Source organism: Sapajus apella, unplaced genomic scaffold (genome assembly GCF_009761245.1).
Source record: "Sapajus apella isolate SASKATOON/1434 unplaced genomic scaffold, GSC_monkey_1.0 scaffold1, whole genome shotgun sequence".
In the NCBI taxonomy this organism is placed as follows: domain Eukaryota; kingdom Metazoa; phylum Chordata; class Mammalia; order Primates; family Cebidae; genus Sapajus; species Sapajus apella.
This window is the reverse complement of record NW_022436941.1, coordinates 5,402,005-5,429,622: the sequence shown is the minus strand read 5'-3', so window position 1 is coordinate 5,429,622 and position 27,618 is coordinate 5,402,005. Positions and strand designations below refer to the sequence as shown.

The 27,618-nt window shown below is 44.3% G+C and overlaps 1 protein-coding gene across 9 annotated transcripts in view; it reads right to left on the bottom strand.

The window, feature by feature from the left end:
- The window catches only part of LOC116529369 (core histone macro-H2A.1), a 65,476-nt gene that overhangs the window by 21,652 nt on the left and 16,206 nt on the right, over positions 1-27,618 (bottom strand). For 5 of the 9 annotated variants that reach the window (XM_032247273.1, XM_032247594.1, XM_032247194.1 and 2 more), the window contains exons 3-5: positions 13,405-13,511; positions 12,798-12,995; positions 3,977-4,087 (exon numbers count right to left, since the gene is read on the bottom strand). In XM_032247273.1, the coding sequence (XP_032103164.1) occupies positions 3,977-4,087; positions 12,798-12,995; positions 13,405-13,511 (416 nt within the window). The remainder of the gene's footprint in view (positions 1-3,976; positions 4,088-12,797; positions 12,996-13,404; positions 13,512-27,618) is intronic. The other 4 variants (XM_032247514.1, XM_032247701.1, XM_032247435.1 and 1 more) reach the window with 1 other exon arrangement.

Genomic DNA, 27,618 nt, shown 5'->3' with positions numbered 1-27,618 from the left:
TGCACAATGCCTAAGCCAGTGCTGGGCATCCCCTGGGCATGTAGAGTTAGAACTGAATATCAAACATTCTCAGACGTAACTCAGATGAAATTACTGCCCTTCACTGCTTTCCTTTAAGGCAAGGTTAATGGAAATGCCAGAGCTCAGAAATTGAGCCCTGAGCCTGGCTTGGATCTGAGGCAGCCCAGAGCCAAGGTGCCCTCGCCTGGATAAGAGGCGGCCCCTACCATTTAGGGCAGGGCAGGAGGCAGTCTGTTGAAGATGACAGGAAAGGAGTGCCTGGATGGACATGGAGACTGCCTGACCTGACCTACTTGGGTACAGGAAATAGTACATTCCTTTTGGTTCTTTAAAAAAAAAAAAAAAAAAAAAAAGTACCTGAGTGGTATGTTGAGTCTAACCTGTGACTGTCAGATTTTGATGTCTCTCATTCTTTCATAACAAGGAAGAAAGCCTGGCTGGTCTCATTTCCCTGTGCTGGACACCTAAAATACAGTTATTTTCCTGTCCCCAAAGTTCACTTCAACGAGGGGAATGGGAAGGGCAATGTTTTCCACAGGACCCTTCCCAGACTCTTCCTGAGAGCCGGAGCTGTCTTCCCTGGGGCACACTACAAGGCTGGCTCCTGCCCTCGCAGCTGTGCTGTATGGCTATCCCTGCACGCATGCATTCCCAGCCTGGAATTCTCCAGAGGCCTTGGGACTGGCAACAAAATCTAGTGTGTCCAGCTAGAAAGAGCCCCACAAAGATAAGGACATGGATAGACACTGCTGGATGGCCAGATGGCCTATAGCTGAGCCATTCCTTCATGGCTTTGTCAGTTTCCTAAACTGTCTCGGAAGTCAGTCCTCAGCCACAGTGGTAGGAAGGGGTGAATGGTTTTTCTCCCTCACTGATGCTTCAAGAGCTCCCTTTCTCCTCACAGTTCTTCCAGCCCCCAGGAGAAGGGTGTGTGGATCAAAGAGAGAAAACCCATGGTACGTTATGCCGCCTTGAATGGCCTGTGAGCTGGGGTTGTGATCTTGATCATCTGGGAGGTAAGAAGACTCATCACACCCTCAGACTGCCTTCCCAACTCCTTCAAATAATACTGACTCTACCAAGGAAACTTAAATCATTTACTACCACTGACACATTAGACACATTAGAAATGTTTTTCTGAAAATTTTAAAACCTGTAAAAAGAGGCTGCAAATCTTGGCTGGGTCACAGAGCAAAAGCATTTAGTTGACTCAGATTCACAGCACCAATTTCTTTTTAAAACAATTCAACAATGTGTGTGAACACTGGGCAAAATCACGAGTAATGACTGGGATTACTCGTGAGACTTCAGTATGTGAAATACATCATTAACAACAATTAACAGGCTCCTAAGACTGGGCCATGCCTCCTGTGAGTAGCTTAGCAACCATGACTTACAGGGCTGTAGCATGCACAGTATCACCTTCTCCACCCCAGCTTGCTTGCAATATTCAAGCACTGGTTTCAATGTCACAGATGGGAAAAAGGAGATTCATAGAACACAGGGCACCATATAGACACCATTCTAAAGTACCTCTTGTGAAACATTTCCTAAAATCCAAGTCAAAATTAATGTCAATAACGTTTTAAATGTGCTTTGTGTAAAAACTGTGTATCAGTTTCGTGATTCTTGCCCTTTTTTCACTATATGCCATGATTTTCACCTGACAGTAATAGCCAATAAAAAGCCAGAAAGTAATGCTTCAAAATAATGCTCTAATATATCAACGCTCACTCCGTCTCATGCTGCAGGGGTGTAGGGTTCCAGAAAGGGCAGTTGGAACCCTAGTTTGTATCACTGACGCTTAGGCTGACTTAAGATGCTGCTTTATTTTGGGAACATGGAATTTCTTCTGCTAAATAGTGTCTACTGCACTAATTTTCAGGTACCTCTTCCTGGATATGTGAATCTTGGGTCATAAAGTTGCAAGCACATTAAACAGGAAGGGCAGTTTCTTGGTAGCTTGGTGTTTTCTTTTCACCACCAAGAAGTGTGTAATATGGGAAAGAAGGCTAGGCTGGGTCTACATTCAGCCCTTCCTGTTATAGCTGACCACTTTATACTGGGTTCCGTCTTAACCATTCCTTTCAAATTTTCCCTCCAGAAGTCAAGATAAGCACATGAGTTTCACTGTTAAGCTCACTTTCATTCTCCATTTCTTAAGTAACATTAAATGATACGTTTGTAATTTATTATAGAGTATCAATAATCTTCTATGCCTTCTTGTATCCTCACCCTACCAACTCTGAATAGGAATCAGTCATTATTAGCCAAAATTTTACTTTACTGTATTTTACTTTTATTCATGTGACACCTGGCCCTGAGACCAGATCTATCTGAAAAGGAAAAGAAGAGTTGCTGAGAGCTGACATGTTCCTGGCTCTTGGGAGAAGCCAGCAAGATGTCTGTGGCCTTTGCCCCCTCCCTTCCAGGGCTCACAGAGCCCAGAGGCGGCTGCGATCCCATTTCTTTCAGATCAGAGCAACAAGAAGGGCATCTGCATCTGTGCATGGACATTTTTACAGCCATGTTTGCTGCTACTTTGGAAATATTTTAGTTCACCCAGCAAGTGAGGTGTGAGGAATTCTGATCTGAGGCTGCCTTTGGAGTGGCTGGCAAGAGGTAGCAAGAACACAGGGATGGGAGAGGCCAGGGTGGGAGTGCCTAAGGGCAGAGTGGGAAGAGGGAGAAGGTGACCCCAGGGGCTGAACTGCTCTATAGTTCAAACAGAAACAATATGGATGATGGGTCATTTAACTTTCAATACATTACCCAAGGGAAATGTTACAGGGGTAAAAGTGGACCCAGGCAGTTGCCTTCACTGCTGAGTTGAAATTTTTTAAAGGAACAAAAAATATTTTAAACAAAAACTTTCAAAGTCCCAGACCTTAAGATGACAACTAGTGCTACTTTTTCTTTTGAAAAAATGCATACGAAATACAGAGAATGGTTAAAAATGTAAACAGTAATGGTTATTTTCTGGAACACAGAGTTCACCACAGGAATTGCATCATGAGAGAGAGTGCAATTAGTGACAGAAAGAGGGAAAGGGGTAGGAGGAGAACTTGCAATGACGTGAGCGAGGGAACCGTGTCACTGTGATGCAAAAGAAATTGACAGTGAGGGTTTAAAAATGATGCAGCTTCAGATCCAAGTTTGTTACCAAATTCAAACTAAACACAGATTAACTTGGAAAGTCAAATTCATTCCTTTAACTTTTTAAGTATAGCATTAAAAAATTAAGAAGAGCTTAATTCTTTCTTCCCACCCCTTTTTTGGTGTCAAGAAATATTAGTTAACTCTCATTCTCAGTTCTTAAAAGCCTTTGCATCATTTTTATTTTCAATAAAAGTGAATCGTCTTTTTACAAAACCATGGCGTCCTGGCAAAGTTGCATCACTGGGGCGGCTGAAAATACATTGCCCATGGTTAAAACAAACAATTAGCTGGAAGAGTCATCTGGTGGTTCAGTGAAGAAACCCGATGCACCCATCAGTACTGTCAAAACAATCCCCTGTACAGGCCTGGGTCAGACCTGAGGATCTACCTTTAGTGCCCCCAGAACAAGCAGGCTGCCGGCTAGATCGTTCACTTCCCACCACCAGGGCTTGACTTCTGCCTAGTTTCCTGGCCGGTGCTATCTGCTGACCCAGTTTATCCCACAGAAGCAGCTCCTCCTCCAGACTAACCAAGGGTCCCCATCTCCCACAGAAGCCTCCTGCCCTCTTTTTTACTACTGTCTCCCTTCTCCAGCTGCCAGGGTCCCCCTTACCCCAGCATTGTGGCCTCCCCAGCACTTGGCCCTCCCTGAGGCCACTCCCAAAGCTCATGTCCCACTCTCTCTACCCACGAGGCTGAGAGTGGCCCCCGGGACCCCCCAGCCTTCCAGTGGAGATGGCCTGTGTCCATCTGTCCCGGGGGCCCTCCAGTAGACTGAGGCTGTGCATCTGCCTACCTTCTGGCCGAGGAAGAGGCTCTTGGTGGAGAGGACTGTGAAGCCGTCGGCAGGCGTGCCCTCGGTCGTGCTGTCGGCGCTGGCTGCCTTACTGACTTCACCCTGCTTCTTCTTGCACAGACAGAAGAGTCAGAATGTGGGCCACACAGGCACAGAGAGGCAGCTCCCAAGCCTTGCCCATAACACCCAAGGGGAACAGGAAAACACAACCAGTTCTCAGCATTTCTCCAAGTGGGAGGCTCAAACTCATTTTGAGGTACAAGAGTTCTATGGAGTATGTTATATTTTTATCACTTTTTGATCTAAAACAAACAAACAAAACAAAAACAGCTACCTAAAGGTAAAACTTCACTTTACAGTGATCATTTAGAATAGAACCATTTTCTTAAATTCAGACCAAGTAAATGTCTCTTAAGAATCTTCAAATGTCTTTCCTTTCTAGATGTCTGTAATACTATTCAAGCTTAAGCAAAACTGCTCTAGGTCACTAGTTCTCAAAAAGCAGACTAAGGACCATAACCCTCTAACTTTCTTGACTCCAGAAGGTAAGACTCGCTTCCACCCTCCTTCATTGAAGCCAGCCTTAGAGAAAGATGCATGTGGTGACTGTGGTGAACCATCTGTCACCCTGGGGACCCTGACCCAGCAGTAGGTATGGTTCTTGGCCTGCTCTTTAGCTTCTTCCTCAGTGTCATTAAGACTGAAATATATATGCCCTGGAGTTCCCAAAGATCTTCTGAGAGAGGTACATGGCAACCAGAGTTTAAGAAACCAACTTTCCAATCCCCTACTTCCTAACATTTTCCTATAACTGATCTGCCCTAAGAAGGATCTATACCTGTGGTCAAGGTTCCACACCAGAGCTCCTTTTGTAACTACCCTCCCCCCACTTCCCAGAGTAAATATTAATATGGCACACCACTGTGGGAGTAGGGATGCATGTTTCTGGTATATTTCTATTAAGGACAAAGCCTGTATTAGAAATGGGTACTTTGGCTAATTTGGAGATTTTCTGCATTCAAATAAATTGTAGAGTAAGGATAGTGACAACAATGTTGGTTTTCATTTCCCTTCCCCAAATAAAAAGTACTTCACTCCTGAGGGAGGGTTTAGTGAGAGGAAATCCAGAAAGAAGGGGTGAGAACTATTACAGATGGCCATGCCTTCCTGAAGGATATATCTGAATAAACTCAGGGCAAGTCCTGTGTCCTATCCATTTGCCAATTTAGGATTCAAATTCATTAACATAAACATATTAACGCTTTTTACTTACGATGAAAAGTAACATCTAATTTTGCTAACGGCTTTAACAACAAGGGCTGTTTTAGCAATTATGTTATATGGCAAGCATTTTTCATAAATTTAATGAGCTAAAGGTTACGCTATAAATAGTAGAAAAAGCATTTTATCTGGAAATATGGTACTGGCAAAGATGCAGTTATCACTATTTTGGTTTTCCTAATACTTTGAGTGTTTAACATTTGAAGAGTGAAAGAGAAACAGGTATAACAATTACATGGTAAATCTTAGTGAAGCCGTTTTTGATATACAGTACTTTTCAGGAGCCAAGAATAGGAAAGGCTGCATAACAGACTTTCACAAGTCAGATGTTTTTAATGCAGTGCTTCAACAAAACTGAAGAAATACCTAATTGAGTTAACAGCTGATCAGAAAACAGACTGGTGGAGTTAACAGTAATGGACCAGTGTGCCACGGTTATGTGAGGTGAGAATTATGGGGACACTGGGTGAGGGATGTTCAGGAACACTGTGTACTATCTTTGTAACCCTTCTGTAAATCTAACACTATTCAAAAATAAAATGTTTATTAAAACAAATTGATGAGATATCAGAGTTCAGAGGACTGAATGATGTTGCTATAACAAAATCCTTTCAATTTCCATTTTTTTAAGTAAACATTTTCCAGACATTTATATCTAGAAATATATAAAAATAGGATACTGAACTGTGTTTCATTTCAGCAATAAGTAATATTCATCTGAGGATACTTGAACTAGTTAGTGGGGAAAAAATCCAGCCAGCCCATCACAAGATGCTTTTCCAATAAAATTTTACCTTTTCCTTAACAGTTAGTAGAATTTGTAGTGCATTTGTCAGTTTGATCAATTGTATATTAAATATGCCAACTATCCAATCTTGTAGAATCTACTATTTAGCGTGTTTATAAAAGTCAAAAGAAAATTTTTCAAAATTGAAATTTATATACATTATTTTTGTTGTAGAATTCAAAAATATGTAAGAATAGAAATGTGTTCAGGTGAAAGTTTATGGGACAAGTGAAAGAGAAATAAGGAGAAAATGTAAATTTTCCAATGTTAAAAAAAAGAGCTTGTTTGTACATTTTAAATAGATAAATCTGTTTAGTATTTAGATTACACTGGATACATTTAAACAAGAAAAGTTCTTTTCAAATGTCCATATTTACAGTATACAAAAAATACCCTTTGCAGCGATTTAAATTTATGAAAATTTTAACTGTCATATTTTTAAAATTCTTTGAGAAGGTATACAAGTAAAAAAAGTTTGAAAACCACTGCTCTACTCTAGCCAGTGCAATACCACACATACAGGAGGTGCTCAGTAAATGCTTGGAAATGAGGTAAAGGTGCTTACACGGAAGAATAAGTAGATAAGGATTTAGTGTTTCCTGAAAAGGATACTTGGATTTTAAGAAGTGAGAAAGACCTAGCTGATAGGATTTCAGGCATTTGGGAGTTGAGGCTGGTTTGACTGGGAGGAGGGAGGCCCTTGAGCTTCCCTGTGCTCCTAATACAAATTAGTAGCCACCTTTGCAGCCAGGTTCTAAGGCTTAGCTGCAATAGTACTGGTGATTTTCAGCAATGACTCGTTAAGGCTGTTGCCCCCAACTCACCCTGCAGTGGGTGGCTTTGCAGCCCTCCACCATCAGAACAAAGGGGCTTTTTTTTCTGCCAGGGGAAGTGGTCCATGGTCACAGGACATAAAAGTGATACTATGTTTGAACTCTGAAGTTCTGTATTTGGGTTCTGGCTCCCTTAACAGCGTGACCTTGGGAAAACTGCTCCCTTTCCCTAAGCCTTAGATTCCTTATTTGGAAAATAAGACTGGATCTGGGAGTGGTGGCTCATGCCTATAATCCCAACACTTCGGGGGGCCAACGTGGGAGGATACCAGCCTGGGCAACACAGCAAAACCCCATTGCTACCAAAAATGCAAAAGACAGAAAATGAGACCAACACTGGAGAGTTCCTAATTAAGCGATTGGCCTTAGAAAGCAGTAAAGCACTATAGAGACAAGCCATCGCTGCCTGGTTCTATATAGCCCGCCCACTGGCAGAGAACTTCTGCCTTTTTCCTTCAAGGTTCCCACCCGACTGGACAACAGAGCAGGTGCTTAAGATCAGCACTGTTGTCTTGTGAGATGTTAATGCATTCAAATCATAGCAACTATGCCCAAGTTTTTCATAAAATCTATTGTCTGAAATTATGTCTCTTCCTAGTGTTTTGGTATTAAAATGCCTTTTCTTCTATGAAATAGTTATACTATGGTAGATTCTTTTTATATCTCAGTTTAGGGAAAGTAAAAGTTAGCAAGCAATCCTGTCAGCTCCAAAATGACTGTTATAATTTTATATTGTCCCGCAAACTCAAAAATTCCCATGCATTGGACATTCGCTTAGCTTTGTGTTGAGCAGCAGAAAACGTGTTAGGTCAGAAGCAGCTGGGAGACATTTAAGAAGCTGTAGAACTGAGCATCCAGAAAGACTTATGTAAAATCATCACCCCACATTTACCTATGTTTAGTCTCTTTTATTCTCTTTGAATAGCCTAAAATTTCATTAGAAGGCAAGCAAAATTTTGTAATAGTAGTTTCTCAAATGAACCAATTCCTTTCTCTGGCTTCCCTTACCAGAACATTAATCATGGAATTTGCAGTTTAAATATTCCTCAACAAGAGAAAGAGACATTCTACCAAAATCACCTTGGGCTTTTGCTGGGTAGTGAGGAGCAAGCCTAGATTTATGCTCTAGGAGAGTAGCTTTCACATGGGGATAGGGTGAGGTTTGTTGATGGTCTGTGTTTGAAAAAATCCCTGGTGAGATCATTATTTATCCAAAAGTTTTGCAAAAACTGGCTTCTTAGAGATACTCTAGAAGTTACCTTGTGATTCTTAGTATACACTCTGATAGATCTTAGCCTGAGGGACACAATTAGGCATAGTATTGTTTGAATTTTTTTTTTTTTTTAGACGGAGTTTCGCTCTTGTTGCCCAGGTTGGAGTGCAATGGTGCGATCTCGGCTCACCGCAACCTCCATCTCCCAAGTTCAAGAGATTCTCCTGCCTCAGCCACACTAGTAGCTGGGATTCTAGGCACATGCCACCATGCCCGGCTAATTTTGTATTTTTAGTAGAGATGGGGTTTCTCCATGTTGGCCAGGCTGGTCTTGAACTCCTGACCTCAGGTGATCCGCTCCCCTCGGCCTCCCGAAGTGCTAGGATTACAGGTGTGAGCCACCACACCCGGCCCAGTTTCCTTTGAATTTTAGGTATTTTATCTTATGCATTTGGAATATTTATCTTGAGTAAGGTCCCCAGGCTTCTCCCAGTGCCAAAAGTATCCATGTTAGAAAAACATTAGGGAGCCCGCAGGCAAGTCCTGTCATGTTCTCTCAAGAGGGGCCAGGCATGCTCCCATCTCAGGCCTACTTGCCATTCCTCTGCCAGGAGCTCTCTGCTCCCAGTCACTCGAATGGCCAAATACCTTTCTCTGCCGGGGCTCTGAGGCTCCAGTGTCATGACACTAAAACCTCACCTCCTGCCTATGTAAAATAACACTGGCTCTGCCATCACAATACTTTGTCATAGCAGCTACTCCTTCCCACCTTCTGTAATGAATCTGTACCTCCTCCCTGAACACTGAGGGAGGGCATGGACTTTGTTCTCTGCCACGTCTCCACTACTGAGAATAGTAACTAGTGTATACAGAGTAGATACAAATTGGTCTAATATTCATTTTTGCCACATCTCCACTACTGAGAATAGTAACTAGTGTATACAGAGTAGATACAAATTGGTCTAATATTCATTTTTTAAAAGTTCAGTATTAAACTTAACAGGATGAGGTGGTTTTTGAGATTTCTTAATGCAGTTAAAATGCTCTGTAAGTAATAGCCAAAGTTAAAAATACACTCATTCTTTGCCTCAGTAAGTTCACTTTGAGAACTTTATCCTATACATTTACTTGTACGTGAGGACAGAGATGCACAAACAGTGACAGTTACTGTTTGTCAGAATGAATGCTAGGACAATCTAAAAGTCCACTTGTAGAAGGCCAGTGAAATGGTTTGGCTCTGTGCCCCCACCCAAATCTCACCTCAAATTGTAATCCCTGTAATGCCATGTGTCAAGGGTGGACCAGATGGAGGTAACAGGATCATGGCGGGTGGTTTCTCCCGTGCTGTTCCCGATAGTGAATGGGTTCTCATGAGATCTGATGGTTTTATAAGCGCCTGGCATTTCCCCTGCTTGCTCCTTTCTCTCCTGCTGCCCTGTGAGGAGGTGCCTTTTGCCTTGATTATAAGTTTCCTGAGGCTTTCCCAGCCATGTGGAACTGTGAGTCAATTAAACTCCTTTTCTTTTTAAGTGACTCAGTCTCAGGCCATTCTTTACAGCAGTATAAAAATGGACTAATTCAGCTGGCTGCACAGGTTTTACATATCATGTAAGCGACCAGCCACCCCACGCAACACTAAAGCAGCTCTACCTGCAGAGATATGGGAGGACTGGCCAGAGAATGAGAGTGGCAGTGAACACAAATGCCAGACACTGTTCTATACACTCCGTTAAGCCTCAAAACCACCTTGTGTTACATCTTCTTTTTAAAGATGAAACTGAACACCAGAGATGTTCTGTAACTTGCCAAGATCATGCAGCTAGGAAATGGCTGACCCCTGAGCCTGCACCCTTGACCACTATGCCACACTGCTAAAATAGGAGGTCATATGATATTAAAAAAAAAAAAAAAAAAGAAGAAGAGCAAGTAGGATGGGGAGGGAGTTACATCTCTATATGCTTTTATATGCATAGACTTTCTGCTAGGAGACATAAAAACTCATTGAGAGCACCCTGGAAAGAAGTAGGGGGAGGGACTACAGTGGGAACAAGCCTTTTTTTTTTTTTAACTGCATACTGTTTTGTCCAAACTCATACACATATGCTCTACTCAAAAATACTATGCAATATGCATATGGTTACTGAACCGTAAGGCTGGAATGGACCCAATCATTTTATGGGTGGAGGTAAATTGAGGCACAGAGAGGGAACAGACTTGCCTGAAGCCACCCAAGTAGAGAGGAGGAGCCCTAGTGTACACCCAGGGTTCTGGACACCCAGCCCCTGGTGCAGTTTGTTGCCTTCTCCAACCATTTCCACTATAGCTGACTCAGCTGTCACAACTGGAGATTTTCAAAACCTCCAAATTACAGAGAATTGTGGGAAAAATTATGATTTGGAATTCAAGTGTTGACACTTGAAAAATACCAACTCTCACTACAAGTGCTTTAGCATGTTACTAAAGCTTTCTCTGGATGTCCCTGGAAAGGTTATTTTCAGAACGTTTCACTTAAACCAAGAGATGCAGGGTTCTCCGCTGTTTCTGGGAGCTGACACCACAATTTACATTAAACAAATGTTTTGAAAATTAGCTGTTCACGGTTCCAATTTCAGCTTCCCCCAGGGTTTAATGTTAGCCAAATACTGGTACAGTAAGCAGACAATGTGTTTTATTGTGTGGAAGAAAAACAGACCACCATAACAGACTTCCTGCTTTTGTAATCAAGGGAAAAGTTGAGTGGTTGAGTGATTATTGGCATATGGTTATTAGAAACACTAAGTTCCAAATATAGCTACTAGGAGCTAAAGACACCACCCCCCAATATTTCAAGTCCAAAAAGAAAGATGAATTCCTAGTGTTTAGTAAATCGGAAAGTTCAGAAAGTCATAGAACAAAAACTACTAGGGGAAGACTAGGGTAACGGGAACAAGATTCAACCCAGGTTTGCCAGCAGACGCTGGCATCTGAGAGACCCATTGAAATATCAACAGTGAACGCATGAAAGAGGGCAATGGCTCAGGACACAGCCAGAGCAAAGGCTAACCTGAGGACGTGGTCCTGCCCCTGCTGGTCCTCAGCACCAAGGGCCCTGCTCTGTAGGCAGCCAGGTATCTGGGACTCATTATCAAAAGATGATGGATTCAATACCTTTGTTGCCTTTTTAACATTTAAAAAGGGTTACACACGCACTTTTCCCCTGCCTACCCTTCCCTGCCCTCCTCCCAACTGCAAATGTTGAAAGGGAAAACTAAACCATCCAATCTGCTCATTTTATAGTTAGCAGGAATGCGCAGTGGAGCATTCTGTAAAATCTCTGCCTGGCCTCAAGCCTCCTCTAGGACTTGTGAGCTAGGTGGAATGCAAGTGTCTGGAAATAACTTACAGGACACTCCTCAATACTGGATTTCTCTCTGAAAGAGCTGGGAGTGACTCTGGGCCTAGGGGTGGGTGGCATGTTGGCAAGAGAACTTTAGCTTTTGTGCATGCAAAGAAATACAGCCTCTTCCACCTCAACTGAAGAAAGTTCCACAAACAGTGTGGATGCAAGAAGGCTGGTGGTCATAGAAGATGCCCCTACATGCGGGGGCAGTGAGGAGCCAGTCTGAGGCACAGGCAGGCTCAAAGGAGAGGACGTGCTGACAGGACAGAAGGAGCTCTGTTCACCTGGCCACAGTTCCTTGAACCCGTCCTGGAAAGGTGTCCTCACTGTCTCAAGTGAGATGATTTGGTCTCATGTAGGAAGAACTTCCTGACACTGCATCATTAGATTCCACAGGGCATTTCCAGGGACTTCTAATTGAGAGAAGTCACCTTCTGCCAGGGGTAATTTCCTCCTGATCTGGCTGGAGGCCAGAAGGAGGACTCCTTAAGGGGTACTTCAGAGCAGGGCAGCCACATATTCCATTTTCTTAGAAAATGGAATCTTGTTTGTTGGCTCGAGTCTGTGACAACAGCTGACAGGTAGGATTTAGCAAGGAAGGAACAAAGAAAATGCATCCTAGTTGCCTTGTAGTCTCTGGCTCATGCTCAGACAGGTGAGCGCAGCAGTCACAGGCCTGAACCCCTGAAGGGTGCTCCTCCACACTGAAGATCATGCCCTGGAGTCTGCTGGCCTTCCCCACCCAAGACGACGGTAGATGATGCTAATTGGAGGGTTTCCAGCACCTAGGACCCGGCCAATCCAAGTTAGGTCCAGGAGGAAGCACATGAGTAATACATCCATTTTCCTCCTTGTCAGAGCCAACTGTTCTAGAGTGAACTGTCTGGAGCGCCCTGGCAGAAGATATGCAGCCACAGCAACAAAACGAGAATTCTGCAACTAAGCATCCGAGCATGCAGGCAGCTGGCCACAGGACTAGACAGTGGCTGTCCCCTAGCACAGGGAAGCCCCCTTCCCACAGGTGTGTGCATCTTCCTGGAAGGGACAGCTTGGGAGTCCTTCCAGCTTGGAGCTATCCCTGAAAGCTCATTGTCCATCCTCCTTGCCTGCAGGGGTTCTGTCCTCCACCCGGGTCCAGACTCTGGAAGAGCCTCCTGACTCTGGCTACTTTGTGTATTAGCCCCTCTGGAGTGTAATCAGCTTCTACATCTTCTTCCTTTAGTCCCTCATGAGTGCAATGAGCCCACAGCAGGACGAGGAGCCCTGGTAACCCTATTTATCTGTACCCCATCCTATCCCAATTCATACATCCCTGCCAAATCACGTACCTTGGATTTCCGGGCCCCTTTCTTGCCTCCTGCTTTTTTAGACACAGGCTTCTTCTGGGATGGAGACTTGGCCTTTTTGGCTGGGGGTGGTGTGATGATGGCTTCCAACTTTCCTTTGGATCCCCGCTTCTTCGCTAGCAACTCAGGGTGGATGTTGGGTAACACCCCCCCACTGGCTATGGTGACTCCTTTTAGCAGCTTTCAGGAAAACCAGAATAGCAGATAGTGAGCCAGATACCCTGCTTCTGACCATCAAGAAGCCAGCCCTGCCCAGGACAGTCTTGCTTTAGTTGGTGCAGCTCCTTCCTACATGGCATTTTCCATGAGGATGCTGTCAGGACTCAGGCTCATGGCTCAGGAATCCAGTCCCCCAGAGTCCCTTACTTGAATGGAATTCAGATAATCTCTCTCCTTCAGGGAGAGCCAAATACCCTGTTTTATCCTACTTCCCCCCAACACTCCCAATAAGTCCTTGGGGGAAAAACTGCCATGGGAGGCAGGGAATCTGCTAATTAATCCAAAATGCAGTCCACACTCAGCTACGTTTCTTGGGCAGTATGACCACCTCCTCAAGCATCAGTGGGGGATGGGTGGGAGAGCCCCATACCTGATTCAGCTCTTCATCATTGGCCACAGCCAGCAGGATGTGCCGGGGTGTGACCCGTCCCTTCTTGTTGTCTCTCGCTGCATTGCCAGCCAGCTCCAGAATCTCCGCTGTGAGGAACAGAGATGAGCGTATGGTCATGTTAGAGGACCATGTGTCCCCGCCCCGGTCCCCCCACTCACAGTGCCAGGAATGGGCACAGGCAGCTGCTTCAGGAAGCAGCTACCTTGAGGTGAGACTCTGTGGGCAGAGTCACAGAGGTGCTGAATGGCAAAGCTGAGTGGGACCTAGGAGGCACCAGGTCCAATGCCCTTGTTTGGGAGATGAAGGAACTGAAGCTGAGGAAGAAGGGACGAGATGAAGATCACTCAGTGAGTGAGTGGGAGGGCTGAGATCCGACTCCCATTTCCCAGAAGGTGCTTGAAATTAGCACTGCAGATGTCACCAGGCCAAACCCAAAGTCTTCAGTGTGGTAACAGTGTACCATGCCTGCTTATAGGGTTTTGAAGACAGGATGGCTTATCAAGGACGCCTGTTAACTCTTTGTTGATTACATCAATGCTGAATGCCTATACATCTGGATACAAAACTAGAAGGATGTGACTGGATTATTCACAAAGTCAATGTCATAAATACATTTTTAAAAGTGGGAGGGGGGTGTTGTAGATTTAAAAAGGCTAAAAAGACGTAACAGCCAAAAATAATGTCACTCCTTGATAAAATCTTGGTTCTTTTAATAAAAGCTATGAAAATCATTTTGGAGACAACTGAAGAGATCTGAATGTGGACTGGGCATCAGACAATAGGGAATTATTAATTTTCTTAAGTGTGATAATGGCACTGCCATTCTGTAGGGAGAATCCTTGTTCTTAAGAGATACATGCTGAGGTATTTAAGGGGGAAGCATCTTGATGCCTACAACTTACCCTCCATTCTGAAAAACTCTAAGGAATAAAGCAAGTATGGCAAAACGTTAACAGTTGTTAAATCTAGGTATATAAGAATGTTCTTCTTTCAAGGAAATTCTGTCATTTGCAACAACATAGATAAACCTGGAGGACATTATGTTAAGTGAAATAAGCCAGGCAGAGAAGGACAAATACAACATGAGCTCATTTCTGTGTGGAATCAGGGACTGGGGGTAGGGTTGGGGTGAATGTTAGTCAAAAGACAAAGTTTCAGTTAGGAGAAGTTTTAATGATCTACTGTGCAGAATGGTACCTACAGTTAACAATCATGTATATTTAAAAATTGCTAAAACAATAGATTTTAAAAGTTCTAATACAAAGAAGTATGTAAGGTGATGAAATAAGAGTATTCTTGACATTCTGTATGTTTGAAATTTTTCAAAATAAAAAGTATGAGAGAAAAGAAAAACTAGAAGGGCTATGAGTGTAACCCACAGTTAGTAATAAGTTAGAGTTGATTTACCTGCCATCTGGGCACAGTCTCACAAGATAAGACAGGTTTTCCACAGCACCAAAGATGGTGGGAATTAGGAAGTGCCCTTTGGCAAGACCTGGTTTTCTCCTTGGCATTACAGTGCTCTTGGTAACCTGTCAACCTTATCATTGTCTCCTTGTTTTCTTTTTTTTTTTTTTGAGACGGAGTTTCGCTGTTGTTACCCAGGCTGGAGTGCAATGGCGCAATCTCGGCTCACCGCAACCTCCGCCTCCTGGGTTCAGGCAATTCTCCTGCCTCAGCCTCCTGAGTAGCTGGGATTACAGGCACGTGCCACCATGCCCAGCTAATTTTTTGTATTTTTAGTAGAGACGGGGTTTCACCACGTTGACCAGGATGGTCTCGATCTTTTGACCTCGTGATCCACCCGCCTCGGCCTCCCAAAGTGCTGGGATTACAGGCTTGAGCCACCACGCCCGGCCTTGTCTCCTTGTTTTCTTAGTGAGGCATACGGATAGACCCAGAATGGATGTTACACTCTCCACTTCTGCATTCACGGCACCTGGGGACCGAGGTCACACAGGCATCACAGGCACCTTTTTCACTTAGCCACGATGGGCCCTACCCATGTTGGGACACCACCATGACCAATGATGGGGAAGCGTCAATGAAACTGCTGGGTGGCCAGCAGGGAATAGCCCTGTGGAGACGGATGGGTGAAAGTAGGAAATGTGAGCCCCTCCATCAGATTCTGCCCAATTCTGCCCATGTGGAATGTCATTCTAGGCTACCCTTTTGGGCCCAATTCAAGTCTGACCTCTTCCCAGTACCAAAGAATTTCTAATATTTAGTTATGTTGTAAACACTAGATTTCTCCAGCAACGTCAGCACTCAGAATCATTATGAAATAACTAGGAACAAAATTCTAGCTGTATAAAAATAATGTGTTAAAAATTTACAGTATGACACAAGCTGTATATGACACAGTATGACAAAGGAGGTACTAAGAGCTCAATCCAATGCAAAAAAACCTGCTGTATATGTGTAAAGCTGAAAAGTTGCTTGGCTATTCAAGGAAAGTCTCATACTAGCTTTGTGGGGGGCAGGGGTAGAAGATCAGTCACACTTGAAACAGCATGTTTCCCCCTAAATCCAAGGCAGAATTCATTTGCTTGATGATCACCACACTGATGACATACAACTCTGTGCTTGGCAGGAGGGACCCAAGGCACCATGAGGCCCCTGTCTTCTCAGTGTTCCCAGGCCTGCAGGGCTGCACATGCCAGTGATACAGAGAGTGATAAAGGGTGCCACAGAGTCCCTTACCTGGGCTTTATACATGTGAGAGCCACAGAAGCTAGGCAGGGTAGAAAGCAAGATAGCCAGTACTTACAAGGAATCTGGTGGAGGGGGCTCACACTTCCCACGTTCACCCATCTATCTCCACAGGGCCATTCCCTTCCCTGTACCAGTATCAGCACAGTTTAGTTTACCAGTGGTGCAGGGAGACGGCCACCCAGCAGTTTCACTGAAGATTCTCTATCATTGAGCATGGTAGTGTCCCAATGCCCAGCAGCGATGGGCCCATCTTGGCCAAGTGAAAAAGGTGCCTGTGATGCCTATGTGACCTTGGGCCCCAGGTGCCATGAATGCAGAAACGCTTGCCAGGCCAGCCCAGCTAGGCCTTCATTCTCCTGTGTTCATGGAGCGGGAAGCACATCCGCAATGCTACTGTCCTGCCCATAGCCCAAGAGGAAGCCAAACCAAAAGTCTAAGCCCAACAAGTACACAGAACCTGGGAGCAATGGAACAGGAAGGAGAGTCAGCCACGATGGGCCCTGGGCAGAATCTTCACAGCAGGAAGGCCTGAGAGGCATATCAGGTACCATGGAGCTATAGCCTACTTTGCAGGCTTCCCCTCCCTTCCTCAACCTTCCCCTTTCGGAGGCCACAGCAAAGTCTTGGGCCATCTGTATCAGCAGAGCCAATATACAGGAGGAGGCTGATGGATTATAATCTTTTGAACATAATGTGCTAAGAATGCTTTATCTGCCCCCTCACTAAAAACAAAGAGGAAGGGAGGGAGGATGAGAATGCCCAAAGTGGTGACCTGTTTTGCTAAGTCCTAAGCCCAAACTTTTGGCAAGAAAATCGTTTGAAAGTACAGTTTTTCAGGAAAGTAGAGGTGGCCTGTTTCCTCTTCCTGCCCAAAACGTTAGAGGAAGGCCCTCCCTGAGAGAAGGCTCAGTGGCCGTTGGTGGTGGGGGAGAAGGGAGGGATGTGGTCTTTATTTTCTGCAGTGCTGCCTTCATTTTTTGTGTGTGCAGGAAATATTAGAATGATGGGTAAAAAGACCTGGAAGAGTGTGGTTGGGCCCCTGACTTGGGTGAGGGCAGGCAGTATGTAAACAAGAAAAGAAAGCAGTGGAGTAGCCCAGAAGTAAGCTCACGGGGCTGAGAAACCTGAAGATGCATTCTTCAACAGCTAAAGGATATTATCCCTGGCTTTGCAAGCTTTACCTCTTTATGCTCTTACTTTGTGACTGAAAGTTCAGTAGCTTCAGTTTCTCCACTACGGAAACTTCAAGGACTATGCTCATGTTTTGCTAATTCAACTGGGAATCAGGGATGTCACACTGGACCAACTAAAAGTGACAGTGAGTAGCAAGATGGATGAGGAGGAGCAGAAAGGAGGAACATCTCAGCTCCCTGGAAAGAGCTGGGCAGAGATGTCATTCTGCTGCCTTCTTTACCAAGGAGCCCCAAAATCCAAGACTCTTCCTTTTTGCAAAACCCCAGCTCATCTTTGATTTGTGCAAGGCAAAATTACTGCCTCCCCATACTCCTACCACCATAGAGTGGGCCTTCAGCACTATGGGTAGGTAGGAGGGAGCTTTGTCAAGAAGGGATAACAAAGAGGGGCATAGACCCACCCTCCAGCTAGTTGAGCAAGAGCTTTATCTTCTGTTTACTCTTGCATTTTTTTTCAGATGGACAGTTACCATAGTAACCCACTGTTAAGGGACACACAAGGCAGAGCACCTCAGAAACACACCTTTTATGAGAAGTGTGTTCAGTGCCCCACCCTCCCCTCTGCTGCAGCAGCAGAGGGTCTGGGCATTTCACCATGGCCAGGGAAGACAGAGGATGCCCAACTTAACAAAAGCAGTAACCCAGAGCACACACTCATCCCTTGCCAAGCATCAGTGATATCCACCTTCTCATCCTTAGTCCAGGTTTAGAAAAAGTCATTGTAAAGGGCTTTACTGCCTAAGAAAGAGGGGCCTGCTGCAGAGAGACAGCAGAGGTGCAAAATGCCAGCAATGCAACAAGATGGAATGGGTCCCATCTGCTCTCTAGGGCATATTTGTGTTTGGAGGAGGAGGAGGAGAGGGAGAGACGGTGACTGACTGCTGAGGAATTGCAGCAGGGCACACATCACCAAAGGAGATGTCCTGATGCAGTTTTCTTCCCTGAAAGTGATCCTCTGCTTTGCAGTAACATGGAGGGCAAAGTCATGGAGGCCCCAGGCTCAGGGCTGTATGGCAATTCCTGCACACTGGAGTGGCCCTCACATCCCCACCAGCAAGGACAGCTTCTGCCTAGGCTAGGACAGAGCCAACTTCAGCCTCTGCCTCAACCTGAATGGAGCGTATGCCTTCCGACAAGGTGGAGGGAGGCGGGGTAGAGATTCTTGCACTCAATTCATTTCGTATTTTGGAAGGTTTTGTGTGTCTCTAAAAGTTTTGCCTGTGGCTGGTCTAAAAGAAAAGGGATTCTGAGAAAGAGAACCAGGAAAACACCAGATCTATGGACATAAATCCTTTTCTCCAGTTTCCAGAGCTCAGCCCTTGCATCCCCCCTTGGAGGGAATTTTCAGGAGCCACAGCCTGGACACTGTAACCAAAATAAATGGAATCCGTAAGAAACCACAGGAGTAAACAGGGAAAATAACAATTAGGAGAAGAAACAGAACCCCTTACCAGGTTCTTCACCCCACCAAGCTGTGTCTTCTCAGCCAGTGACAGTCTAAGCTTTGTTACCAATGCCCAAATACTAGATTGATTTGGGGGCCCAAAGCACTTCGGGTCCACTCTGAAGAGGACTGTAAGTGTGGTAAAGTTCCCCAATTATAAATGGTGCAAAGGGAACAAGTTGAATGGTGAGCAAACTGGCCAGCTCATTAGCTCTTCTAAGATTTTTGTTTTTCAAAACACCTAAGCCTCTGGCTCTCACTCCTGGCCAGGGCCAATCTCTGGCAACTAGTGAGTAGCTGGCACCATCATCTGTAGTGGCCTAGATGATGCAACCATATTCCCTCTCCTAAGAGCTGCAAGCCCTGCAGGGGCACCCTGGGCCAAACATTCCTAGCTTCATTGAACATGACTGTTTTAAGGCTGCTTGACAAAATTCCCACATCCTTGGATAACAGCATAGTTTGGCAGCCTTTCTTACTACAGACCAGCCATCTCAACATGAATACCTTTGACAGGTCTACTTTCCAAGTTCACCCACAGACCAAAGGCTTGGGGTCCTTTTTCTTTTTTCCAAATGTCTTGAACTAAACCATGTATGTTGTATTGAAGCATTTTGTCTATCTTCCTTCAGTGAGATGAAGTCATGGTTTGTAGAATTAGGCTCCTAACAGCTAACAGGTGATGTGTTGAGGCTGAGCCAAACTCTAAACACAGCCCTTGCAAATAGGAAAGAGTCAGGGGCTTCAACAGAGCTGTTTGAAGCTCTGTAAAACAGAGCTCATCTAACAAAAGAAATACTGAAAATAACAACCAGAAATCAAAGAAAACCAAGTGTTCATGTAATCCCAAGGAGAAAACATGTTTGCTACAAAGCCAACATGACAAAGAATCTGTTTATTGCATTTCTTTTAATTCGTCATCCTTCCATCAGCAGTCCTTTGAGTTCAGAACTGTTTTACACCATTCCGGAAGGCCTTAACCCAATCAACCCCAATCAGAAGGTGATTGCTAAGAGCTTCCTGCATTCTGACTACACCACAGCCTCCAATTCCCTTGGTGGCCCCAAGTGTTTGCAGTCACATCCCAGAATCCACTGCCCCCATCCCACCTTTTCAGGAGTTAAGTGTCAGGGTCTAAAGCCTGCAGAGCCATCGGTTTGGAACTCTGGGCCACAGCAAAGCTCTTCATCTGCTTGTCCCAGGGGCCTCAGAAGAACCAGAATTCCTTAGAGAAAATACAATCTACAGCAGTGACGTGAAAGTAGTATTCCAAAGACAGTTCTGAGTCTGACACAAACTCATCTACTGTTGTTATGCCCACTGCAGACTCCTCCAAAAAGTCCAGGAGCCAGGGGTCTCAGAGACAGCATCTAGTCCAGTCTTCTGCCTTCCCACAAAATCTCCCAGTAAGACAGAAATGCAGCTTAATTTGGGAATCTGTAAAGTAAGTTCTACTGGCTGGCACTTTCAGCCCTATTTCAAAGTAAAAAATTTTACATTATACATAACAAAAGGGAGCTATGATTCTTAACAAACATTACCTTAATCTAACCCATCAACCCAACTCAATGCCGAGTATCTTCCTTGTCAGGAAAGTTTTCCTCTGCCTTCCTCACGTCTGGTACTGTTTCAGCCACCCTCTCTGTCTGCAGTGGAGAGCAGCAACCACAAATGGCACTGTGGTGAGAGCTCGGGGTCTGCTGTCAGACCTTCGGGGTTTGGATCCCAGCTCCTTCAACTATCTGTAAGACATGGCCAAGTGCATCTAAGCCTCAGTTTCCTATTCTATACAGGAGAAGTGATAGCTGAGGTTACCTCTAGGCTTATGAGATTAGTAAGTTACCAAGTAAAATGTTTAGTACCCTCAGTAAATGCACGCTACTATTGTGAAGGCTACAACTGCGCTATAAAAAGGTGCAACAAGTTTAACAAGAGAAAACTGTACTTCTTTTGCCTCGGTTTCCTCTATCTATAACTGGATGATTTGGACAGGGGGATGTGTGCCAAAAGGAGGAAAAAAGTGACAGAAAACCTGGTGTTTCCTCTGCCAATAGTTTACTCTTTGCTGTTATGCTTAACAGTTAACATATGTTTGAAAAATGCACTTGAACTTGATTAACCTTGGTGCTGCCAGACCTGCCTTGATGGAACACAGCACCCAGGGCGCCCCCACAGGCATCTCTACCTTGGGATGATGTCTGGAACTTTTGCCTGACCCCAGCAGAGCATGCAGAGCCAGCGGCTCAGGCAGTAGAAGTCAAGGCCCTGGGAAGGAGAAGGTGCCTGGGGAGGCCCTGAGAAACCTGTTCTACTCCAAGGCCTGGCTGGCAGCTGGGCAGGACCCTCTGACCCACCAATCAGTTGCTGTCAAGGACTCTCAATTAAGTTACAAGGAAATGGTTAATGTGTATGTTTGTTTTGATAGGGAAAACCACAGCCATTTGTTCTTAATTCATCTCAGGAAGGGGTGAACAATCAGCGATGTCTGCTGAAATGAAATGATTTGAAGAGTATAATGTAAAGAGGAAACTCATTTAAGGAGCCCTGTCATGGTACCATTTCCCAGATGGACTCAAAGGGAAAAAGCAAGGCGCAGAACAGTGAGTTTCGTGGGCTGCACTGTGTGCGGGGAGGAGGCAACGTCTGCGATTGGGCTACACATGTTCATCAAGACGGGAGCAGCTTTGCTCACTGGGAGCAGAATCAAGAACTTGGTCAGGGGGGACATTTTGCTCTACTCCCTTTTGTGCTGTTGAATTTATCTTCTGCATATTCTCCTTTCAAAATGAAAAGAATTATAATGCTGGATAGATGAGAAGCTGCAGGCACTTCTGCTATTCGCTGCCCCAGCTGACCTTTGGTACCACAGGTCACAGGCACCCTTACCCTCAGACACTCTGTCCCAGCCTGCTTAATCCTCCTTCTCCCCAGAAAAGGTTCTGGGCATGTGAAGACTTTCTAGGTTCTTCTTCATGGCTGTTTTTAGAGCAGTGTGAGTGTGTCATAGAAAGGGAGGCTCCCAAGTGACTATAGCTCCTGGGGTCTTTACCAACCCCACCTCTGTGCTGTCTACCCATGTGGATTCCTGATGCTGAGTACTGCTTGTCTAAGGATTTGCCTAAGCTCTTACATCTAGGATTCCATCTCCCCCTTCACTAAGGGGACAATAAAAGGACATTGGCCAAAAAGCTTTCCACTCTCCAGTCCTCCTCAGCGCCACTGAGTGACACAAGCTCCCCATACCTGACTGGGCACTGTCCTCTCCAAGGCCTGCTGTGGCTCCTCAGGGCAGCTCTCTGCCCAGTACCTCACTTGCTCTGCCACTGCTACAGCAGCAGCTCCAACACAGACCAGACCGCCCCTTCCCTGCAGGCCAGCACATGTCACTCCAGGGGGTTCACCTTCCTGTCTGCATGCTCTAGACTTTCCTCAACCCTGTCCACGACTGCCTGTCCTTCAAGGCCCATCTTGCAGGACCCCTGTCCTCCCTGCCCATACGAGGCCACAAGAATGTCTCTGGAAAATCACACATGACTGTTGCAGAGTCTGTCCCCTCAGGCTGTGTCTTCATCGAGCCAGCCTTGGGGACTGGGCATTTACCAGTCTTCCTGAGGTGTCTGCTGGCTGCTTCAAGACAAAGGAAATGGCAAGTGGATGAAGTGCTCTGGGGTTCAGTTCCCTCTGACTGCTATGGTCTCTGTGCTGGGTGACTTTGGAGAAGTTATTTAAACTCTGAGCCAATTTGCTCCTAAGCAAGACAGCTGGTTTGAGGATTCAACAGAGTTACCAAATGTAAAGCATTTAATCAGTGCCTAGCATACAGTCAGTTCAACATACGGCAGATGTTTTAACTGCTTCACCTTTACCTAGAACTCAGAGCACTTCCCCCCATGTCCCTAAAACAAATATTACAAGCTACAGTTAGAATATGAACTGGAGACTGCTGGGGCCTGGGGTGGGAGTGAAAGGGCAAGAAAAACAATGCTACTCAAGTCAAGTACCCTCATTTTCTGAATGAATAGCAGATACTGACTTTTAGCAGTCAATATCCAGATTTATAGAGGCAACATAAATGTGAACCAAAAACTACCTCAGCTACCAGTTACCACAAGGAGCATCAATCAGGATATCAACGGCAAGGGAAACCAACACATTAGCCATTTCCAGAGGCCCTGAGTTTTTCACATGGCTCCCACAGCTCTGCAGGGATCACACCTTCTATAAAAACCCATAGTGTCCCCTGTAGGCAGATGGGGTGATGACAATCCTGTGAGAGGCTATCTCAGCACCAGGTACCACTATGGGCTTCTAAAGAGCCCAGCACTGGGTGCCAGGGAACCCACACATTCTGGCCACTAAATGGAAGATGCACCTAAAAGGGAAGCAGGTGTGGTGGGAAGAGGAGGAAGATAAGGGAGGGATCCAGGGTTAGAGTGGTAGGCTGAGCTGAGCAGCCTGGCAAATCCAAGGAAGGTTTATGTCATCTTCTTGGCAACCAGAACTGGAAGGGGGCGGTGGGAAGAGACAGAGGGAGTCTGACTATGATTAATACCCTTTGGGTTTGTCTTCTTGCTAGAGTTTATTTATAGCTCTGAGGAGTGGCTCTTTACTTTTAGGAGATTTTACTCTGGGACTTGACTAGACACAGAAGCCCTCGGGCAGGAGAAAGCAAGCAAAAACACCGTAAATATGTTCTATCGGTTGCTGATATTTTAACAGGAAGACAGTGGGAGAGAAGACATTTGTGGAATTCTTACCTACTTCCTTCTCCTTTCAGTGAGATAGTATTAAAAGTTCTTTTAGAAGCCCGTCCTGATGGTCATCCACAGAGGACCCCTGGATGCTGGGTCCCACTCCTGGGACACTGATATCTCTAATCAGCTGGGCAGCTCCTGACTTCCTCTGCTTTTCAAGGTATTGCTGAGATCTCCTCCGTGGCTTTTTTTGGTGAACGTGAGGATCAGCCCTTGCTACGCTTCTAATACCCTCCTGTTTGCCAGCAACAGCTGCCCTGCTGCGTGCTTGCCCTCACACAGGTGTGGCCCACTCTGCCCCCGTGTTAATCCTAATTATGCTTCATTTAAAAATCCAGGGGTCTCGTTTAATTCTCATTCTCATCAATTTCCTGGTAGCATCTGATATTACCAATACTCTCTCCCCCTGAAACTCATCATTCTTCTAACTGGTCTTCTTAGCCTTCAATAAAAAACCATTTACCATGTGGCTGCAGAATATCTGGCCTTGTGCTGGGAGCTGTATACGAAGGTGAGGGAGGGGTGGGGAAGGCTCAGGCCCAGCCCTGGAGTCACTAATGTGGCTCTGATGTATGACATGCCACCAGCACCCTACAACTCTGTGGAAATCAACCATGATTCTTTTGACCCCAGCACCCAGCTTGGCACTTTGTACCTAACTCTTTCACAAATGGGTAATTCCAAATGAATTACTAAACAAGTGAACCAAGCACTGCAGTGGTCAGTGGTGATGAAGGATGGAAGTGCAGGGAGGTTCTCTAAGGCCCAGGCCTAGTTTCATGTTTTAGAACATACACTTGGCTCCGTAGCAGGCAGCATGAACTATAAAGCTATCATCCCAGAGAACACACCCTCAGGCTGGGCTCAGGATCCAGGCAGGCCTTAACTCACAGTCCCAAGTCAGCCTCGATGTTAGCTGAGGGGTCTAGAGGTATTGAGGGATTAAGGGCAGATCAAAGATCTTCATATTCTCCCAAGATCTTGGTCCAAATATAAATAAGTCAGCCTCTACATGTGCCCATTATCCTTTTGATTTCCCGCATTTGGCATTTTATTTTCTAGATTTATTTTTAAATAAAAAGGGAAAAGATTATCTTTTAAAAGATATGTAATATATATATATATATATATATATATATATATATAAAATATATAATATATATAAGAACTAGTAACATGGATTACCTCCTGGGAAGAGAACCGGATATGCAAAAGAGCGGGAATGGCAATGCATGTCACACGGTCTATCCTTTGATAATGTGTGAATTTTACCATTGGTGTTATTACTTATTGAGAAAATAAGTTCAACAAAAGTAAAAAGACAAAGACCTACTAGATATGGGAAATATAAAGTATATAACAAGACAAATGGATAAATAAAGCAGAAAATTAAAGTCCAGAAATAGACCTAATTATATCTAGAAATTTCATGTCTGATAAAGCTGGCATCTCAGATCACTGAGAAGAAGATGAAATATTCAATTGTGTTTGGATAACTGGGTAACCATGTGAAACAAAATTAACCTGATTCCTATCTCCCACCATATAACATGATAAATTCAAAATGGGTCAAAGTATAAATGTGAAAAACCATAAAAATACTGAGCAAAAGCATGAAGAACTGTCTTTATCACTCTGAAGGAGGCAGGCTTTCCTAACAATGATTCAAAAGCCAGCAGAAATAAACAAAAAGATTCCTTATATTAGAGTTATTTAGATAAAGAATATAAAATAACCATGTGAAATATATTTAAATAAAACTGAAAATGAAGAGAAAAAAAGATGATAAAGAATGGCCAAGCATTAGCCAGGCACAGTGACATGCATCTGTAGTCTCAGCTACTCAGGAGGCTGAGGTGGGAGGCTCACTTGTACCCAGGTGACTGAGGCTGCAGTGAGCCATGATCATGCTACTGCACTCCAGCCTGGGCAACAGAGTGAGATCCTATTTCCAAAAAAAAAAAAAAAAAAAAGAAAAGAAAAGAAAAATGACCAAGCAGATTCCAACAAAAATGAAATAGGCCTTCTATAAATGACAATATCATAACTGAATTTAAAATTCAGTGACTGAATCTGTTTAATAAAGCAGATTAAATACAGCTGGAAAAAGATTTAGTAAACATGAAGAGAGTTCTAGAAGACAGATGAAAAGGTAATTATCCAGCAAGTAGTCCAGAAAGAAATGAATTAAAAACATAACTGAGATTAACCGATATGGAAGACAGTAAAGTATTAACATACGTTTAATTTGTGTTCCATAAGTGACTAGAATAGAGAAACTGTTCAAAGGAAGGATGGCTAAAAACTTTATAGATGTGATAGACATGTTCAAAAATAGAAGTTGAGAACACATATCACCAAAAGACCCTCACTAAATAAGATTCTAAAGGGCATACTTCAATAACAAGTGAACAGATCCCAAATGGAAGGTCTAGATGAAAAGAAGGCACACTTAGTTTTGGTCACACCTTTTTCCTTGCCTGATTTCAAAAATAGGTTTTGTAGTGCTGTGTGTTTGTCCACTGGCCCAAGCAAAAGCAGAACCCTTCATATGGAACTTGTTTACCCATCTGCAGACTCTGATGGTAGAAGTAACAGTTGCATGTTGCCCTTAAAAGTGGTGTCATGAGACAGCAGTGAGACTCCTTTGACTTTTAAAGATTTATAGGCAGCATGGCTTATCTTCAAGATAGCAATGAGATTTTCAACAAATGGTGCTAGAACAACTGGATATCCACATTAAAAAAAAAAAGGCAAGTCTAGATACAGGCTTTACATGCTTCACAAAAATTAACTCAAAATGGATCACAGACCTAAATGTAGAATGCAAACCCATAAAACTTCTAGAAGATAACATAGGAGAAAATCTAGATGACTTCGGGTTTGGCAGTAACTTTCTCAACACAACACCAAGTGTACAATCTATAAAATAAATAATTACTAACCTGGTCTTTATGAAAATCAAACATATATACTCTGTGAAGGACAGTGTTAGGGGAATGAGAAGACAAGCCAGAGTGGAAGAAAATATTTGCATGAAGAAGCAATGAGGTCTTTCCCCTCTCAGATCCAAGTATTACAGTATGACTGCTGGCCTTGGGAGAGCAGGGGAAAATGGGGCCATTGCTTCACAAAGTAGGCCCAGATCATGTTTACACTTTCCTGAACAACTTTGTGGACTCTTTAGAAAGACCATGAAGAACTAGGTAAAACTCAGTTTTTGGCTCTACAGCTGGATTCATGTGCCCTATGAGAAGCATGTTATCAAGCTATGCTGCACCTTCACATCTTGGGTAAGATAGAGAAGTACTGGTGGAATTCCACTTCCTGGTGGCTTCCAGGCTCTAGCCTGAAACCCTGAGGCCTGACCCACCCGGGTATGTTGACTTGCTGGCCATATAACACCACATCATCAGGGAAATGTCAAAGGCACGTAGTGCTGAACTGATTCTTTTTCAATTGCTCTGTGAATGTTTATCCACCACGGAATCATCTATTCCCCAAATAGACTGAAGGAAGCTTGGCAACTTAGTGTATGTGGGGAGCACCTCCTCAAGTACACAATTTCTTTGTAAAACTATGCTCTGTGATGTTTCCGTGACTGGCCATCAATGAAGATCATCAATAGCATATATTAATAAAAATAGGCCGGGCGCGGTGGCTCACGCCTGTAATCCCAGCACTTTGGGAGGCCGAGGCGGGTGGATCACGAGGTCAAGAGATCGAGACCATCCTGGTCAACATGGTGAAACCCCGTCTCTACTAAAAATACAAAAAATTAGCTGGGCATGGTGGTGCGTGCCTATAATCCCAGCTACTCAGGAGGCTGAGGCAGGAGAATTGCCTGAACCCAGGAGGTGGAGGTTGCGGTGAGCCGAGATCGCGCCATTGCACTCCAGCCTGGGTAACATGAGTGAAAATCCGCCTCAAAATAAATAAATAAATAAATAAAATAAAAACAAATAATTAGACTAAAATCTAACTGTCTTTTACACATACACAAAAAGCATTAAGTGTCAGCTGCTATCTATGGGTAGTGGGATTATGAATGAGTTTTAGTTTCTTTTTTTTTTTTTTTTTTTTTTTT